Consider the following 18,443-nt stretch of genomic DNA (forward strand, 5'->3'; position numbering starts at 1 on the left):
TTGCAGTACCTATGAAGGCTCATTAGTGGTACAAATCCAGGTGCTCTCCTCCTCAGCCTGTGCCATTTCTCTTGCAGGCTTTCTACTACGACCTGGACAAGGTAAGGCTGTTGGGGATGGGATGGGATGTTGTCAATAGAGGAGGAATGGGTGACTTTGTCTGATTTTGTGTCTGCTGTGTTACCTAATGTCTCATTTGGGAAATAATTTCTCGCATCCCTTTCTCTCTCTGCCCTCCTGAAAAGCAAATCCGCTCTGTGGAGAGATACATCAGGAAACTGGAGTTTCACATCAGCAAGGTGAGGGTTCATACAGTGTGCTGTAAGGCTCCCACTGCTTTGTAAGGGATTTATCCACGTGGAAAACACTCTGATTGTAGCTCAGCTGGGGGCTTGCTGAGAGCTGTAGCCTCTCTTTTTACAGCAGGACGAGATTTTTATTTTTTATTTATTTTCCTGAATGGCTCTATTCAGGCTGAAAGTTGGGCACAGCCCAACCTGAGTTTTCCTGTGAAACCAGTTTGCATTTTCTGCCAGTTTGTTCAGAAAATGCTGCTCTGGGAAGCCTGGCATGTTGTCCCCCCTTCCCACGGGGCAGTTCTGTGTCCGCTGCCTGCCAGGGCTCCCCTCTGGCACAGGCAGCACTGCAGGGCTGCCAGGCTGTGCCCAGGGCTGGGTTCCTGCTCTGTGACTCCTCTGTGCCAGCAGAGTGTCACTCTACCTCTTGTCTTCTGCTCTGGAAAAAGCAGAGCTGGCTGTGTTCTGTAAAAGGCCCAGGATACTGAGGAGCAAACTGAAATGCAGGAGCTGCAGCGTCCTGCAGAGCTCTGACAGAGGGACTGGGGGTGGTTGTTGGTGATTTTGCCAGGAAACGCTGCTGAAGTTCCTTTCCAAAACCATGCCAGGGTAACTCCAGTGCCTTCTCTCCCCAAAGGTAGAGGAGCTCTATGAGGCTTACTGCATCCAGTGCAGGCTGCGGGACGGGGCCACCAACATGAAACAAGCCTTCTCCCTGTCCCCTGCCACCAAAGCCTCCAGGGAGAGCCTGGTGGAGCTCTACAGGAACGTGCAGGAGTGCACAGAGGTAGGAGACCCTTCCCAGCCACAGCCAGGACCTGCCTGGATGCACAGCCCTGTGCTGGGGGCTGCTGCCTTTTGTTAATAGTGGGGTTAAAACCTAATGTGTGTGAATAAAATACACTGCACATTGTAGGAAAAATAGATTGTACAAAAGCCCTTGGTGCTGGGGTCTCTTATGACTTCCATGGAAGTGTGGGATAAGAACTGAAGGAATAAGCTGTGCTAGTTTTACAAACCAGTAATGGAGGGTAACTGACAGTGCTGAGTCAAGGAGTTCCACTCTTCTGTGGAAGATTTTCTGTTGTACCAATCCATTCACTTTACTTTTCTCTGCCTTTACTGGTGAAATGTTTGTGTGCCCTTTGGAAAAAAAATAAAAATGAAGTCCTTTAAAAGCAATAGCATGTGTGGGGCAGTAGCTGCTCTGCAGGGCTGGTGACTGTGCAGCCTCTCTTCCAGGACATGTGCTTCATCGAGGGGGCTCTGGAGGTGCACCTGGGAGAGTTCCATGTGAAGATGAAAGGTAGGGCCCCTTCTCCTTTCCTCTGTCACTGATTGGGGATTGCACTGGTTCATTCTGGGAGCAGGCTGACCCCCTGACAGCCCAGTCATTCAGAGAGACCTTGGGTGGGACTCTGGTTTTGCTCCAGTGCCATCAAACACACCTGCCATGGTGTCTCGTGTTGGAACACAGAGCTGACAAGCTTTCTTTTCCAGCTCAATTAAACGCCATAGTATCTTATATTTGAACACGAAGCTGATGAGCTTTCTTTTCCGGCTCAATTAAATGCTGTCCTTTTAAGAGTGTGCTGGGCTGGTGGTGCAGCTTCTGCACAGAGCTGGGGACAAGGGGGCTGTTCCCCAGAGGGTCACTTGCTTTATTGCTGAGCTGCTGGGGGCTTTGTAAAGCTCTGCAAACACTGAGAGTTTTCCTTCTCTTCCAGGGCTGGTGGGCTTTGCTCGGCTCTGCCCAGGAGACCAGTATGAGGTGCAGTACACAGCTTTGTGCATTTTGTGCTTCTCCCTGCAGGGAGAGGCAGTGGCAGCACAGGGGCAGGGCTGCGAGGTGTGGAAGGAGGGCAGGAGCAGGCTGTGACAAGCCAGGCTCTGCTGTGAGGAGGGCAGAGCATTGGCACAATCACTGTGCCCTGGGCAGGCACACAGGGGGCTGGATGTGACCTGGGTGTCCTGGGAGGCTTTAAGTGATGTGTTCTGGGTGGCTTTAAATGATGTGACCTGGTGTCCTGGGAGGCTTTAAATGATGTGATCTGGGTGTCCTGGGAGGCTTTAAATGATGTGATCTGGGTGTCCTGGGAGGCTTTAAATGATGTGATCTGGGTGTCCTGGGAGGCTTTAAGTGATGTGATCTGGGTGTTCTGGGTGGCTTTAAATGATGTGATCTGGTGTCCTGGGAGGCTTTAAGTGATGCTAGGGATTGCCCACCAAACCCCAGTGCCAGGGCTTGGCCTTAGAGCTGCCCTGGGATCATCAGGCCCCAGGGACTGCCTGGAGCTTGCCCTCAGCACGATGTGGATGCAGCCAGGGTCTCCCTGAGGGCTCTTCTGCCCTCACCTTTCCCAGGGAATCCCAGCAGAGATTTCTGTGCCTCAGCACCAGCCCAGCTGCAGGGCAGTGTGCTCTGGGCCCCTCCCCAGTGCCTTTGGGTGCTTTCCAGGGGTTAAACCTGCTGCCCCGTTCCTGGCTCCAGTTTTCTGCTCTGTGCAGTGGGCAGGGGGAATGGCTTTGCCCCTGTGGGCTGCAGGGATGCTCTGGGATGTTCTGTGACCCTCTTTCCTCTCTGGTTTCCAGGTGTTTGTGCGACTGGGGCGCCAGAAATGGAGGCTGAGAGGCAAAATTGAGACTGATGACAGCCAAACATGGGATGAGGAAGAGAAGATTTTTATCCCCAATCTGCACGAGAAGTTTGAAATCAAGGTGTGGTGTATAATGGTTGGATTGGAACCAGGGTTAACAGGTCCTCTGCCACTTCCCTCCTAGGCTACCATGGGCTTCTCAAAATTCTTAGGTAGTTTTCTTTTTCTCACTATGTAAAAAATGGCAGGTAATCCATGCTCTGCCCAGTGAAGGGACAGAGAAAATTTCTGATTTTCCTTTGGCACTAGCACCTGTATTAGTTCATCTGCTTTCCCATGCTCTGGGATATGTGGTTGTGCTCAGGGATTTTTGTTTGCTGATGAAAGTCATTGCCAAACGTCCTCCTCACCTCCTGCTCTCTCCACTCAGTGCTCCATGATTAAAAGAGCAGGTTTAAGGCCAGTCAGAGCTGCACAGCTGTGTCCCAGCTCCTGGGCCCCTCCTCTGTCAGTGTCCCTGTGGGGACAGTGGCTCCCAGCTTTGGTGGCTCGGGGCTGTGCCAGGCTGGGTTTGCTGTGGCCCCGAGCAGGTGTGACCAGGGCTGTTCTGCTCCCTGTGCAGGTGGTTTGGGGTTGCCTGCTGAGCTGGAGCTGGCTGTGTTTGTGTCCCTGCAGGTGACAGAGCTGCGAGGCCTGGCCACCATCCTGGTGGGGGTGGTGACGTGTGACAGCAGCAGCTTCTTCAGCCCCAAGCCCCAGGCCATCGTGGTGGACATCACCGAGCTGGGCACCATCAAGCTGCGCCTGGAGGTGCTCTGGAGGTGAGTACAGCCCCAGGCAGCAGCAGGCACACGCCTGGGGAGCACTGCAGGGCTCCAGGGCTGTCCCTGGGCTGCATTCAGCATCGTGGTCCCCTTTGTGTCTGAGCCAGGCTACAGAGCAGCCCCTGCCCCTCGCAGCCAGCCCTGGGCAGGGGAGGGACAGGAGCTGTTCCTGTGACCTTCCAGCTCTTTCTTTGTGTCACCCCAGCCATGGCCTGACCCAGCTCTCCTGGCAGAGTTTTGCCTGCCCCTGTTTATGATGCTTTTTCCTCCTGAGGTCTGACAGTGGGCACAGTATGGAGTTGATAGTCTGGAAGGATTCACTTCTGCTCTCTTCCTGTGACCCCAGCAGTGGCACTGGCAGGCAGAGTCCTTCATTCACACTGCTGGACCTGCCCCTTCCTGCCCACAACTCCACAATTCACCATGCCCAGCAGCTGTCCTTACACAGGACTGGGTGAGGAGAGCCCCCTCCTTTCTGGGCTGTGGCAGCTCCTCCTAACCTGGATCTCCTCACACATTGCATTTGGGGCAGAACTTGGCACAGAGCTGCCGTCCCAGCGCTGCTGGCACTCCCTGGCTGCAGTGCCCAGCTCAGAGTGCAGCTTGGGGCTGGCAGCAGGAGCACAGCCCTGGATGTGGGACAGCCTCCCACAGCCCTGGAGCTGGAGCAGCTGAGCTGGGAGGGCTGCTGGTCACTCATTGTCCTCGGGAGCTGATCCCCCTGGCATCTCTCAGAGCCTGAGAGCCCAGCTCTGTGTCCCTGCTGTGTTTGAGTTTGTGGGGTGTGCTGGGGTCCCACCAAGAGGATTCTCCAGGGCTCTCCAGTGCAGAGCTGGCCTCTCCTCTCTGACAGGCTGTCTGCTGGGGCTGTTTACAGAAGAGAGAAGCTGTGTGTGATAACTCAGGGTGTTTCTGTTTCAGAGATAAAGCACTCATAATAACAGCTGCTTTCTCCTCTGATTTAAGAATAACTAAACAAATCCATCTGATTTACCCAAAGTTCCCTGAGAGGCAATTTTTCAGTCTAGACCTGCTTTGTGAGGAGTCCAAATGTAGATTCTCTCTTCTGCTTCTAAATGCACATTTTCTTTAAATAGGCCTCTGGTCTTCTGGGCTCAAACAAAAGTGCCTTCAGCTCCTTTATAGATGGTGCCATGAGGAGTGTGAATGAGCTGGGCCCTTGCAGAACGGCTTTGTTGGCCAGTTTGGCAAAAGGCTTTGGGTTTTTTGCCAACCTAAACAGCAGTCTGAGTCCTGTGTCTCACATGCAGGATAAAGAGAGAGCTGTATTCTCCTTTCAGAGCTCCAGTAGTGCCCTGCCCTGGGACCCAGAGGCACCCTGGTGGCTCTGCCTTGAGCAGTGCTGGCTCACAGGGGCTCCTGCAGCAGAGGGACAGAAACTAAAGGCACAGTAAGAGAGGAAGGTCTGGCTTTGACCTTGGGCTGCGTACCCACTGCCAGTGCTGCTCTTACAGATGCAGACTTAGGTGGGGAGGAGGCAGTTCCTCCTGCAGGACCTTCGGGCAGTGATCCACTGGAGCATCTCTGCCCTCTTTGGTGCTGAGCTGGGTAACCTGGAGAGTGGATCCTGTTAGGCTGGGAAGGGTGGCTGAGACCCAACAGCCCCTTCCCTGCTGAATTCCAGGGGCATTTCCCCAGGGCTTCATGGGGGAAAGAAAATCTCATTATTAACAGCGAGTCCAGTCCACTTGACCAGAATTGGCTTTTTGGGGTGTTAATGTAAGCCTGGGTTCAGGCAGGGAATCCTATCCACATTCTGCTCTGGGGGTATGGAGTCCATGGAGTGGCTGGGCAGGAGGGAATTGGGGCACAGAATGGGGACAGCAGAGATGATCCAATTCGTCGTCACTAGTTCTGTTTTTTTTGGGTTTTTTTTTTAAATAGAGTTTTTCAGTCCTGAAAAGCTGTTGCTGGATAATCCTGTGCAGGCATGTGGATGTTGGCTGGGAAATGTGGACAGGAAATGTGGAGCCACTCTTTCTCTCAGCTCAGCCACAGCCACCCCCCGCCCCCATCAACGTTCTTGCTCCACAATTTAAGGTTAAACAACGACATTCCTGCATAGTTTCTACCTATGCAGAGGATTTATGTCAATGATTCCAGGAAGTGACTAAACAAACTGAGGAAAAGCCAGTGACAATTAAAGACAATAGTCTGCTTGCAATGTCTGCAGCATGACAGCTCCCAGCCCTGGGCTGGCTCAGAGAGCAGCCTGGCTCTGGGGAGAGCCCACTCCATCCCCTGCCTGCTCTGCCTGGCCCTGCTGGAGCATCCCCTGCTGGCTCTGAGTGTCACAGGGCTGGCAGAGATGGAGCCATGGAGCTGTCCCAGCGAGGGGTTTGTTTGCTGGGGAAATGTGAGGGAGGTGATGGATGGTGCCCAAGGAGTCAGAGCCCAGAGATAAGAGGAGCTCCAGAGCAGAGTCCATTCCTGCTGTCCCTCTGCTCTCAGTCCCTCCTGCAGGACCAGGGGCTGCTGCTGGTCTGGAGCCAGCTGAAGGGCTGCATTTTGCTGGAGGCTTTTAGGAATTGTCAAAGGGGCAGAGCAGATTTTGTTTGTTCTTTTTCCTCTCTTAGAAGTGTCATTTTGCATTACTGCATCACTGTATTAAAAGCTGAAAATGAAGAATCTGAGGAATGGATCCCTGTGACTTTTGTTAAGAATGCCACGGGTAGGAGTAATTTGCTTTCATTAGTAAACACAGCAGGCTTTGGCTAGAAGGCTCTTGCTGTCAGAAAGCCGATTTATTTCAGCCCATGAGTCAGTGCAGATGGCTGCTCCTGCGCTCTGGGAGCGGGGCTGATGGAGCCCGGCTGGGTGACACTGCCTGGCCTGGCACTCCAGGCGTTCCCTGTGCCAGGGGAGCAGGGCTGCTCCATTCCTGCTGTCCCCTGCTCTGCAGGACTGGCCCCTGCAGCCTGGGGAGGAGACAGGGCTGGGACTCTGCTTTTCAGCTTTTGCTAGAGAGCAGAAATTCATTTCCCTGCATTGATTAGTCCTCGTTATCACCTGCATCTCCTGCAAGGTACAGCTGAATTCAGCTGATTTTATCCTGCTCTTTCATTGTTATATTCAGTCACTGAGGCTGCAGATTTGTTGCAAACAATTCACTGCTTTCAAAATGCCAGTACTCAAGTGGGAGAACAGACTTTCTTTTGGTGCCACAAGGCATCTCAGTAGGCAACAAAAAGTAACACATATAAAAACCAAACTTTGTTAACTTGACATGTGTTTTCTGTCTCCTGGTTAGCTGAGCTGCATCCCAGGGGATCATTCATGCGAGTTTCCTTGGACTGCTTTGCCAAGGAGCTGAGAAAGCAGTGGCTGAGGTGGAGTAGGTAATTAGGAAGCCTTTGGAGCAGCCCTTGATGAACCCTGCAGACCACAGGCAGATTCCTCTGGGGCTGCAAGTGGCTCATCCCTGCCTGTATGAAGCACAGACCCTGCCAAGTGGCGCTGCACAGGTCTCCTCTGCCAGCCCAGGAATTGCTTGTTAATAGTTGAAGGATGATGAGGGCTTTTATTGGTTTTTCCAGGTGGTGTGTGCTCTGCAGGAGGGAAGCTGGCAGCTCTCCTCTATTACATGTGCTGTATTTCCTTCCTCTGTGGCTCTGTGGCTGTCACTGCCCAGTGCTGGGCCAGCCCTGGTGTCAGGAGGGCAGAGCACTCCTGCTTTGGGCCCACTGGGCTCCTCTTCCAAAGGCTCTGGCACAGGTTTCTGTCTAAAGGGTGTTGAGAAATCCGTGTACAAAGCACAGCCCTTTTGCCTGTGTCTTTCTCTGCTGGAGCAATCAAAGGTTCTGGCTAGAGAGGCAGTTTCTGTTTCATTTTATTCTGTGTGTTGCTGACTAAACATCCCTGTTCAAATCCTACCAACACCTCTGTGCTCTGCTCTCACTGAGGGCCTTTGTTTTCTGCTGCAGCCCCTTTGACACAGAGAACCTGTTCCTGTCCCCTGGAAGCACTGCCAAGTTTTCTGTGGGCAGCAGGAAGAGCTCCTTGTACAACTGGACCCCCCCCAACACACCCAGCTTCAGAGAGAGGTATTACCTGGTGAGTACCTGGGGAGAGCCAAAGGCACAGCACAGACCTGGGGCTTGGCTTTTGGCCTGGATCAGGCTGTCCAGGAGCACGCTCAGAAATGAGAAAACAGCACTCTGCCACCTTTGCGGTTTATTTTGGGGCTTCTTTAATTTTTTCTTTTAACCCCTATTCTTTGGAGCTCTATTTTAGATTTTGTAAAACATTTTTAAAACCCCTCACCAAGGCTCTGCTGAGCAGCTGGGGGGCAGGGGTGGGGTGTCTGCTGCAGTCGTGTGTGCTGGGAATGCAGCTGGGAGCCAGGGAGGCAGAGTCCCCTCTCCCAGGGGGGACCCCGGGCTTTGCAGCGTCTCCAGGCTCACCTGGGCATCTCTTGGCCCAGTCTGTTTTGCAGCAGAGGCAGAGCCCAGGGGGTGGAGGGGAGGAAGCCCAGCCTCCCAGCATCCTGAGCTACTTGGCTGCCTGTGACTTCGATGTCCCTGCGAGGAACAAGCCCCACAACCCCGCAGAGACGAGCGAGGGGGACTCGTTCAGCTCTGAGGATCAGAAAGGGGCAGAATCCAGAAGCACAACCCCAGCCCTAGACCACAGGATGTTGCCACTGGTGATTATTCAAGAGGCTGGAGCAGAAGAGCTGCAGCATCCCCTCCCAGACCACAGCACTCTGGACATCCTGAAGAAGACCCCGTGTGGGGATGGATTCCCGAGGAGCCCCTCCAGTTTCCCCTCCCGTCACAAGGGCAGGGGAGATTCCTTCGGCCAGGCCCGGGGCCGCCTGGCAGAGCAGGAAAACCTCAGCCAGAAAAGCTGGAACGCTGCGAGCGACCTCCGAGCGGACGGGCGTGCGAGGGGCATGGACAGGAGCCTGCAGGAGGTGCTGGCCCTGCTGAGGTGGCGTGAGGAGGGGCGAGCGCAGCTGGACACGCTGCAGGGCCAGGTGTGCGCCCTGCGGGACCGGCTGAAGGTAAAAGCGGCGCTGGCTCCGGCGGGCGCTGGGCCGCGTTGGTGCCGCTGGGCTCGGGGCACGGCGGCGGGGACGCGGCCCCAGCGGGGAACTTCGGCCACCGGAGGGACCGGGGAGCGACCGGGGCTGCGGGACCGGGCACGGAGGGACCGAGGAGTGACCGGGGCTGCGGGACCGGGCACGGAGGGACCGGGGGAGCGACCCCGGGGCTGCGGGGCCGGGCAGGGACCGGGCGAACCAAGGCAATCCCGGCGGGGCAGCAAAGGCAGCCCCGGTGGGCACGGAGCGGGGCAGCAAAGGCAGCCCCGGAGGCGGCTCGGGCTGAGCAGAGCCCGGGCTGGTGTCTGACTCTCGGCGTCTGGGCTGGCTTTGAGCCTTTCGGTGTTGCTCGAGCTCAGTGTGGCTCGAGGTGACCGCAGCAGCTCAGAAAGGCCGCTCTGTGTCCCTACCCCTGCCCCGTCCGTGCCCCTGCCCCTCTCCTGCCCGCTCTGTGTCCCTGCCCCTGCCCATTCTGTGCCCCTGCCCCTCTCCTGCCCGCCTGGCAGGGCCCGAGCTCGCTCCTGCCCTCGGAGGAAAGGCCCTGGGGAAGAGCAGGCAGGGGCTGCACTGCAGGTTTGGAGCTGGGCTGGGGAGAGGATCCAGGAACTGACGATAGCACAACTGCCCTGGCCTCCTGCTCCAGTGAAACCCCTGGAAAAACAGCATTTAAACCCAAACCAAGTAGCCTCAGAGCAGCCTTTCCAAGGGGGAATAAAGGTAGTGGCTCCATGAAATTCAGTGTTGATATGAAACTCTTGGGTGCTGTGCTGGGATGTAACAGCCCCCCAAAGCTTCTGCTTTGAGCTCAGAAACAGGGAATGAGTGAGAACTCTGTTAGTGACTGAGGATGCAGAGAATATCAGCTCTCACTAGCCTTAGCAGGCATGGAGATAAAGAATCCACAGAGATTAAAATATTGAAACATGTTTTGAATTTAACTAGCAACATTATTTTGGGGTCAGAGAGCTGCACCAAGAGCAGACTTCCCTGATTGTTAAGAAAGAAATCAGAAAAGTAAAGTGATTTTTTATTAGGAATGGTTTCAGAACCAGCAAAAAACAACTGCAAAATGGCTGGCCAACTACAAATAACAATATTTCTTTTTCCATTTCATCAACAGCTGAAGACACTTCGCAAACATTCCTCTATGGAGAGTTTGATGGTGGAGACAGTGCTGGAGAGTTTTGATTTCCTGAACAATGACTGCAGTGCTGATGAGCTCTCCTTGTTTGGGAGTGTAAGGACAGGCAGTGTCAGGTATGAGCTGCTGCACTTTGTGGGACAGGCAAAGGGGTCCCACAGCAGCTGTGGTGCACAGAAATGCCTGCCCATGGTTTTGGAGAGAGTAATAAATATAATAGAGGGTTATAAATATAAATAGTTAAAGAAAATGCTGGTTTCTGTTCAATGCCACCTGGTTTCTTTCACAGCTCCTGTAGAGACTGTGCATTTCAATTCTGTTCAGTGATGAGAGCTGTAACTCTCTTTTCCCCTCATCTCACCAGCACATACAATGACAACGTGCTCCAGTCCCTGAGCTGTGACACCAGACCAGAAGCCCAGGACGTGACCACTGGGGATGAGAACCTGGACGTGCTGCTGGTAACACACCTGAGGCTGTGCAAAGGTCTCCTGCAGGTACAGAGCAGCCTGGGGGCTCCCAGGGCACTGCCTGCCATTGTTGATTCTGATTACAGCAGAATTTGATGTTTGGTTTGTTTGATAACAGCACAGAGACTCAGAATGGAAACTGGGTGCATTAATGCAGTGTACATGTGTGTGCACACAGAAAGTGCCATGCAGAACTCTGCTGCCCTTCTCAGGCTCTGGGTTTTGCTGAAGCTCTAAGCAGCAGCAGCTCTGTGCCCAAAGCAGGCTGCAAACACACAGGCTTGGCTTGGGCCGTGTTTAATGAATGGAAACTGCTACAACAGGGAGCCTCTGGTGGGCAAGGGGCCTTCTGAGAGCACCTGGGGGTTTCTTACTTGTCTTAAAAGTTGGATTCTGAGGAATACTTGTTTATCTGGAGCTTGGTCCTGCCCTTGTTTCATCTCCTGAGTTATGACTGTTGCATTTCAGAAACTGAGGACTCCAAACATAGCCCAGGTGGTCCAGGAGAGCATTTTGGAAGAAGTGTCAGAGCAGACACGGGTCCTGGGGGATGTCCTGGATCTGTCTGTTGAGAAAAGTGAGTACCTGCCCTTCCCCAAGGCATGCAGAGATGGGAGAGCTGCACCCCTGGGGTGCCAGCCTCCCCAGGCCCAGGGCTTTCATTCTAAATTCCTTGCAAACATTGACAGCATTGAACCAGCTCATCATTAAACCAGGGCTCGTTCTTTGGTTCATTCTTTCTTCTACACAGAAGGAAAAAATTTGGAGAAGTTGGTCTCAGAGAAAGAGTAGATGAACTGGTATGTTTTAAACAGGGATGTTGTAGATGGTCAAAGAGAAGCAGAGCAGCTTAATAAGATCCTCTTTTACACCTGTGCTTTTCCTTGGTAAGCAAACAGCCCAAATTCTGTGCTCACTTGCCAGAACAGTTTGGTGGGCACAGAATTTTTTCTCAGGTCTTCCCACTATTAAATTCTTCCATTGGCTGTTGGACATGACAAAATGCTAAAGCACAATGAGAGGCTTGGGAGGCTTTTGTTCCCATCTTGGTAAGTGCAGCAGCAAGAATGCAAATTTTAGTTGGAAGCATTTGCTGCCAGATTTTATCCTGGAGATGTGAGAAGAAGCTGTTCCTGAGCAGGGCTGCAGAGGGGCTGGTGCAGAGTGACAGGGGCAGTGTGGGAGGCTGGCAGGCAGGAGCTCCATGCCTGCAGGTAAAAGTGAGGATGGAGGGTGCACATGAGGAACCCCAGGGCTCCTGAAGAGCTTGTGAAGAGTCTGAGAGCCCTTAGGTCAGAGCTCTGCCCTGGGGAAGGAGCAAAGGCAGCATCCCAAGAACCCTTGGCAGTGGCACCTCCTTGGCTGACAGAAGGGCAGCCCCAGAATGTTCTTCTGGAACTGACTCAGAGCTAAAGGGAACAGTGAGAGGCAGAGGAGCTGCTGATGGCAGTTCAGGAGCTCAGTGCTTGCAGCTGTGAACATTTGGGCAGCAAATGTCTCATTTTTAACAAAATCATCTCTAACACAAATACAAGTTAGTGCTGATAGGCCATCTGCTGTCTAATTTCTCATGTGAAATCCCATAGCTGCTAGAGCTCGCTGACTTTTTAAAATGTTGGGTTTCAGTTATTCAGAAGGCTAAAAAGAAGAAGCAGTATCTGAAAATCTGGAGTGATCTTGCAGAGCCTGGCAGCAGCATCTTGGTGACCTCGGCAGAAAGGTTCCGTCATGCTCTGAAATACACAATGATGCTCAAAGTGAAGGAGAAGTACCCCAGCCACCTGGAGACAGGTACCCTGTGAGCACCAAGCCATGCTGCCTTCATTGCAGTGCTGAAAATTGTCCCTGTGCATTTAAAAAACCCCAACCCCAAAGCTGTCGCCTGCTTCCAGCCCCTTCCACGTAACCCAGCTGCTGTTTTGTGTGTGTCCCGCTCCCTGCAGTGCTGCAGAGGCTGCTGGAGCAGATCCTCACCTGTGATGGGTTGCTGCCCTCCTCCCATTTCCAAACGGAGCCGGTTACTCTGTTCCAGTTCTATCGGTACCTGGAGAGGCACCGCATCGGCAGCCTGGAGAAGCACCTGGCCAAGCTCGCCAAGGAAGGTAAAGGCAGCGCTTGGCTCCTCCTGCAGGGCAGCGCCCTCCAGGTTCCCGCTCCAGATACAGCTCCGGAGCAGGAAACAGCCCAGCCCCTGCACTGACAACTTGTTTCCATTTTTATGCCCTTTATGACCGTGTAGTTTTAATCAGAACAGGAAAAGCACGCTTGACTCCCGTATCTGAGCATGTGCAAACAAACCCCCTGTGAAGGATGGGCTTATCTTGAGTGCCCTGAAAATAGTTCTGGGATATTCCAGAGCTAAAGCAGAGTCAGGAGCAGCCTCCAGCTGGATCCCAGGACTGAGCGCAGTCTGTGGCTTGGGTTCACTGCTGTAGCTGGACTCAGACACAGAAAAGGACAATAAAATTGCCGAGGTTACTGACCTGCATTTTGTAGCCTGAGGTAGCCAGTGCCTCACTGGAGTCTTGTCCAACATGTGAAAGTACTCCACAACTTTCTCTGTGTTAGAAAAGAATTATTTTAAAATAGTCCTGGTATTGTCTGCATCTGCAGGCTTGTGCTGATGCGGAGGGGGCTGAGACCCTGAGCTGGCTGGGGTTTGTGTGTGTGCCCCGGGTCCGCCTGGGGTTTGTGTGTCCCGGGGCTGGCCAGGGTTGTGTGTGTGTGTCCCGGGCTTTGTGTCCCGGCTCCGGCTGGGGTTTGTGTGTCCCGGGGCTGGCCAGGGTTGTGTGTGTGTGTCCCGGGCTTTGTGTCCCGGCTCCGGCCGGTTCGTGCCCCTGGCCGGGGGCGTTTCCCCAGCGAGTGCCGCTCTCTCCGGCAGTGATGCTGATCGAGGAGCTGCAGTGCCCCGGCCGGCTGAAGACGCTGAAGAGGCTGAAGGGGAAGAGGCTGAGCCGGCTGCAGCCGCTGCCGCGGACGCTGCGGCTGCTGGGGCTGCTGCAGCTGGACGAGAACCACCGCGTGGGCAAAGCGGCCACGGCCTGCCTGGCCCGGGCCGGCGGCAGCGGCAGCCTCCGGGCCCGGGTGAGTGCGGGGACAGCGAGGGGACAGCGGGAGCTTCCCCGGGCCGGCACCGCTTTCCTGGCCGTGTTCTGCCCGGGGCCGAGCCCCTAAGGCAGAGGTGCTCCGGTGTCTCTACCTTGGCTCATTTCACGGGGAACCCCGCTCCTGCCATGGGGTTGGGTATTAAATTGACTCTGTGTTTTATTTTGCGGTGTTTTGCCCCAGGCCGTGCTGTTTTACACGGATGCTTTATCCGGCTGTGACGCGAGGCTGCAGCAGGCTGCGTGTCTGGCTCTGAAGAACCTCAGGGTGAGCGCTCGGGCTCTGCCCCGAGGCCGGGATCGAATGCGCTGGGCTGGGCTTAGCGGGGCGGGGGTTACTGCAGCCGGGAGCCACCAACTGCGGCTGCCACGGCACCAGACCCCGAATGCCATCATTGCCAGGGCGGCGGCACAGCAGCTGCGGGCACAGCACGGCGGGTGTGAGAGCTCCTGGGATGCTCCGTGCTGAAGGGCAGTGCCTGACTGGGGACATCAGCACGAGCATAAACCAGCAACGTTTCTGTTCCAAACATTTATCTGTAGAAACCTGAAGTTAAATCGGGGGGTATTTCTAACAATAGCTCACTAAAGTCAGAAAACAAAACTAATGTTTGCATTGCTATTATAAGAAGCAGCACAGATTTAAACCTTCCCGAGGGCCCTAAGCTGTAATAGGTTTGCACACAAACAGGGAACCAATGTCTGCAAACAGGTACTCACACAACAGCAAATCAGGGTCGATTTGCAAAGCACCAGCTGGGATTAACCCTTTCAGTGAAGGTCCTTGTTGGTACTGATTTAATGGTCCCACAACTGTGGCCTGTACCCTGGAACTTTTACACTTTCTGATGCCCTAAAACAGGAGAGAAGGTAACAGAGGTGAGATCATACCAGGAAATGTGACTGCAACCCAGTATGCTGGGGAAGAGAAAAGTCCTGGAGGAATTTGGATGTCAGAGGAGATGGGAGTTTGTGTCTGTGTTTGCTTTGTAGAAAATGTCCACCAAACTGCTGAAAAGCTGCTTAGGCAAATTCTTCTTTTTTCCAACAGGCTGTGGAGAGCATTGAGCAGGTTGCCCACCTGTGCCAGTCTGAAACAGAGGAAGTCAGGAATGCAGCCAGGGAAGCCACACTGTCCTTTGGTAAGGCTTTTGTACAGCTTTAAAATGGTCTGAAAGAGGGATGTGAAATAGTGCAGGGCCAGGAGGGGCCTCAAGTTCAGCCTGAACACATCCAGGACAACGGAAATATTTCATGAACAGCTGTTTCATACCATGAAGATAAACTTTACATCACACATAACAGCCAAGGGCCCCTGATGAAGTTTATAGAACCAGACCAAGGAGATCCTGAAGGATTAAGTGCTTTAGGAACCACTGAACCTTTTGAAAAGGTTGTAGCTGAGGACTGACAGTGTGATGCTGGTTCATTACCTGTTACTTCACTGGAATCCAAGTGACAAGTGATTGACAGTGGAGGGGCCCTGGTAAAATGTCAGTGCTCCCCATCTCCCACTGCCCAGCATTTGTGCTTTTCCTGGAGGCTCAGCAGCTGCAATGCTGCCAGAGCATGGCCAGGTCATGCAGAGACACCCACTTCTCTGTTCTGTTCTTTCAGAGCCCACTTGGAGCCAGGCTCAGTTCTGGGCATTCCAGCCCTGCCCCACAGAACACTCAGGCCCACATGAGACAGGTTTTCCAGCTCTGATGCTCATGGCAATCATTGCAGGAGGCCTGATTTTCCATGGTGCCTTCCAGCAGGTTTTGGAGAACTATTCCCTGAGGGATGTTTGTCACTGTTGAGTCCTTCCTGCCAAGCCAGGCTGACAGGAGCGTCCCCAGAGGGTTCTGGGGTGCCCTGCCTGTCCCTCAGCAGGGGCTGTTTTCTCTCTCCCCAGGGGAACGGGGCCGACAAGCCTTTGAGAAGATGGACAGGATCTGCTGTGAGCTGAGGGAAACTGCTCAGGAGGCCGAGGTTGAAATCACAGTGTTTTAGGAGTGGAATGGGAGAGTGAATCCCCTTGTCCTCACAGCCCCACGGGCACCTGAGGGTTTGGTTTTGTCTGGTTTCCTTCTGTTCTGTCCTGTCGCTGCCATCTCCTGACCCAGCACAGGTTTATTTCCAAAGGGGACAGTTTGTCATCTCCAGGATGCAGCCTGGAATGTATTTTCTCAGTCTCGCAGCACATGATGAAATACCAAGTGCTGGACAAATGAAAACTGGGATCTCTCAGAATGTGGATCCAGGTCTTATCTGGAGTTCAAATCTCCATCTTGCTGGAATTAGCTGCCCCTGCTCCAGCTCTGTCCAATATGATCTGTTTTCCCAGGAAGTGATTTATTGATTTGGCATTCTCCAAGGAGAGAAATGATCTCTCCCAGAGCAGCTGCCCTGTCAGTAGCACAAATCCAGCACCACTGCTTGGTGGTTTCCTTTGCTGGGGCCATTTAGCTGCAGAAGGAGAACCTGGTACTCCCTGAGTCACTGTGTAATTGCTGCAGCTCAGGCCAGGCCCAGGCAGGCTCTGTATGAGCTCTGTGTGCTCACTGCAGGGCCTTTGCCATGTGCAGCCCTGACTGAGGGAGGGACAGGTTTGTTCTTTTAAAACTCTGGATTCAGTCACAGCCCAAGACTTGTCCTCCTCATCCCCCAGCCCTGGCTGGCAGGGTGCCCATGGGGAGCAGCCTGGCTCAGGTGCAATACTTGAAAGGGGGTTGGGATTGTGTGTACATATTTTTATATATATATATTATATATACACATAAAACTTTTCTATTTGGTATTTATTTGTGGATTTCATACTGTTTTCTAAAGTTCTAATAAACCATTTGAGACAAGTTCCTGGGAGTGTTTCCTACTGCTGTGCTTGCAGCCCTGGGGCCAGGTAAGAGGCACTAAACCCCAAGGGATGGGCCCTGATCTGCCCTGTCCTGCTCCCCTTTGGTGAACGCTCTCCTCCAGTTGTAGGCTTCCCTAGAAATATAAACCAAAGGTCAGTGCTGGAATTCAGGATGTGCAGGCTGCAGCTGCAAATGGGGTCAGCATCAGCTCCTGCACAAACCAACCAGGGTGCTTGAGTTCCTGCACTTCTTACCCTTAAAATTTACCTGTTCAATGTGAAAGACCAGAAGAGGGAAATGGAAGTGGCAGGGAGGGATGGGGATCCTCTAATCTTTTACTGGAGCTCTGCCTCCAGGAAGTTCTTACAGCAACATTTAAATCCCTTTGAGCTGCAAACCTACCTCCCCCAGCCCTCATGTGCACGTGGGTCAGACAGGAGCCCATGGATCCAGCCCTGAAGCAATAACACATTCAATGAGTTCTTTAAAAAAAGAGTTTTATTGTTACAACTAAAATGAGAACTGAAAACTTGTATGGGAGATTGAAAAACTGTACAGTTGTACTCTAACCTGGGAGGCCCAGCAGCGGCTTACACAAAAGACAAGATACCTGAAACTGTATTATACCAAAACATTCAGCTTTTTTGTTGAGTTTTTACATATTTTTTTATAAAAGTTTATTCTATGGCAATCTGTAAAAAAGAAAGACCTGATGAGTAAATATTTGCTTAAGGCAGATAGCAGAGCAGCTCACTAACTTTCTAACGAGTCTAACATGGATGTTTGTCCATTTCCAAGAACAGGTTACCCAACACCCCACTGTGCTACGGTATATACACCCCCCAACTACCACAGACAGTACAGGACAGCAAACAAAATGGGCACAGCTCAGCATGGCCAGCCCTGCCCACACCTCCCTGGGCTCTGGGCACACTCACCGTGTCCCAGACAGGGTCAGAGCTGGGCCTGGAACACAGGAAAGAAACAGGCACCAGCAGGATGCTCAAAGCTCCTCTGTCATCTGCAGGAGCTTGGTCTGGGTAGCATAATTTGCAATTGAATAAGTCTGTATTCAAAGGAAGGATCCTTTCTTTCCAGCCATACCTGGCATTTAAAATATTCCCTCTTGGGAAGGTGGCCAGAGGTGGGGTGGGTTTGTTTCTTTCCCCAGGTGTCCCAGGGCCAGGGGAGGTGTGGAAGGGCTGCCTGAGCTCTCTGGAATGTCTGTACTACACTCACTCAGCTGAAAGGAACATGCTACCACCGGGCACACGGAGCACACGGGATCCCACGGGAAGTCATGCCAAGGATTAGGCGAGTACACGGGCTCTGATAAACACCAACGGTCCAGTGCTGAACAGAGACACTCAGCAACACCCTCTGAACCACAGCCACTAAGGATCATGCAAATATCATTTGGGCACATCAGGAAGCAGGAATATAAGTTCTGTCACCTTTCAAGCAGGTGGTGTTTCATTGGGACACCGCAGACTTCACATGCACTTGAATACAAAGGGGTACAAATGGTGCCTCAGGGCAGGGGCCTGCCCACGCTGCAGAGAACAGTGGGGACAAAGCAATCACAGAATGTATCTTAAATACACAGATGAGCCATTATATATTACCATTTTCTATACTCATTTTTCCTGTTTCCAATAATATAACTAAATATTGACTGATTACAACATTCCTCCTTTCAAGTACTGGTCTGACCAACAGTCTCACAGGTAAAGGATTGAGTCCCAGTACTACCTGAGGATTTATTATTGTACTCTTGAAAAGCCCTTGATGCAAGCTTAACAAAACACAGAATAGAGGAACTCCCACCCCCACCCACCCCCTCACCTACTCACCCACTGAAGGAAGAGCTACACCTACAGCCAGCTTGGCAAAAATAAATACGGAGTGGAGGGGCTCCCCTGGGCTCCTCCACAGCGAGGGCTGCACTGAGGGTGGTTAAGTGCTATAGAGCTAGAAAGACTTTAGAAATAAAACAAATCAGTAACACTGCTGCAGATCAGCTGTCATGGGGCAGTTCAATCACTACAGCTCCCAGGAGTGACTTTGCTCCTGTTGTCTGCACCATGACACAAGCAAAGAACTCTT

General features: G+C 52.9%; 1 protein-coding gene across 7 annotated transcripts in view; it reads left to right on the forward strand.

Annotated features, from left to right (window-relative positions):
- RIPOR3 (RIPOR family member 3) overlaps nt 1-16,334 on the forward strand; it is a 41,970-nt gene extending 25,636 nt beyond the window's left edge. For 5 of the 7 annotated variants that reach the window (XM_071446866.1, XM_071446873.1, XM_071446868.1 and 2 more), the window contains 18 exons: nt 78-101; nt 246-299; nt 934-1,083; nt 1,539-1,602; nt 2,024-2,067; nt 2,889-3,014; nt 3,569-3,714; nt 7,662-7,791; nt 8,162-8,743; nt 9,903-10,039; nt 10,288-10,420; nt 10,862-10,970; nt 12,020-12,184; nt 12,337-12,495; nt 13,275-13,477; nt 13,682-13,765; nt 14,549-14,639; nt 15,115-15,385. In XM_071446866.1, coding sequence (XP_071302967.1) covers nt 78-101; nt 246-299; nt 934-1,083; nt 1,539-1,602; nt 2,024-2,067; nt 2,889-3,014; nt 3,569-3,714; nt 7,662-7,791; nt 8,162-8,743; nt 9,903-10,039; nt 10,288-10,420; nt 10,862-10,970; nt 12,020-12,184; nt 12,337-12,495; nt 13,275-13,477; nt 13,682-13,765; nt 14,549-14,639; nt 15,115-15,299 — 2,586 coding nt within the window. In that variant the 3' untranslated portion in view covers nt 15,300-15,385. The other 2 variants (XM_071446872.1, XM_071446871.1) reach the window with 2 other exon arrangements.
- The last annotated feature ends 2,109 nt before the right edge of the window (nt 16,335-18,443 follow it).

Source organism: Agelaius tricolor, unplaced genomic scaffold (assembly GCF_023055355.1).
Source record: "Agelaius tricolor isolate 1412-34295 unplaced genomic scaffold, bAgeTri1.0.p SCAF_23, whole genome shotgun sequence".
NCBI classification, from domain to species: domain Eukaryota; kingdom Metazoa; phylum Chordata; class Aves; order Passeriformes; family Icteridae; genus Agelaius; species Agelaius tricolor.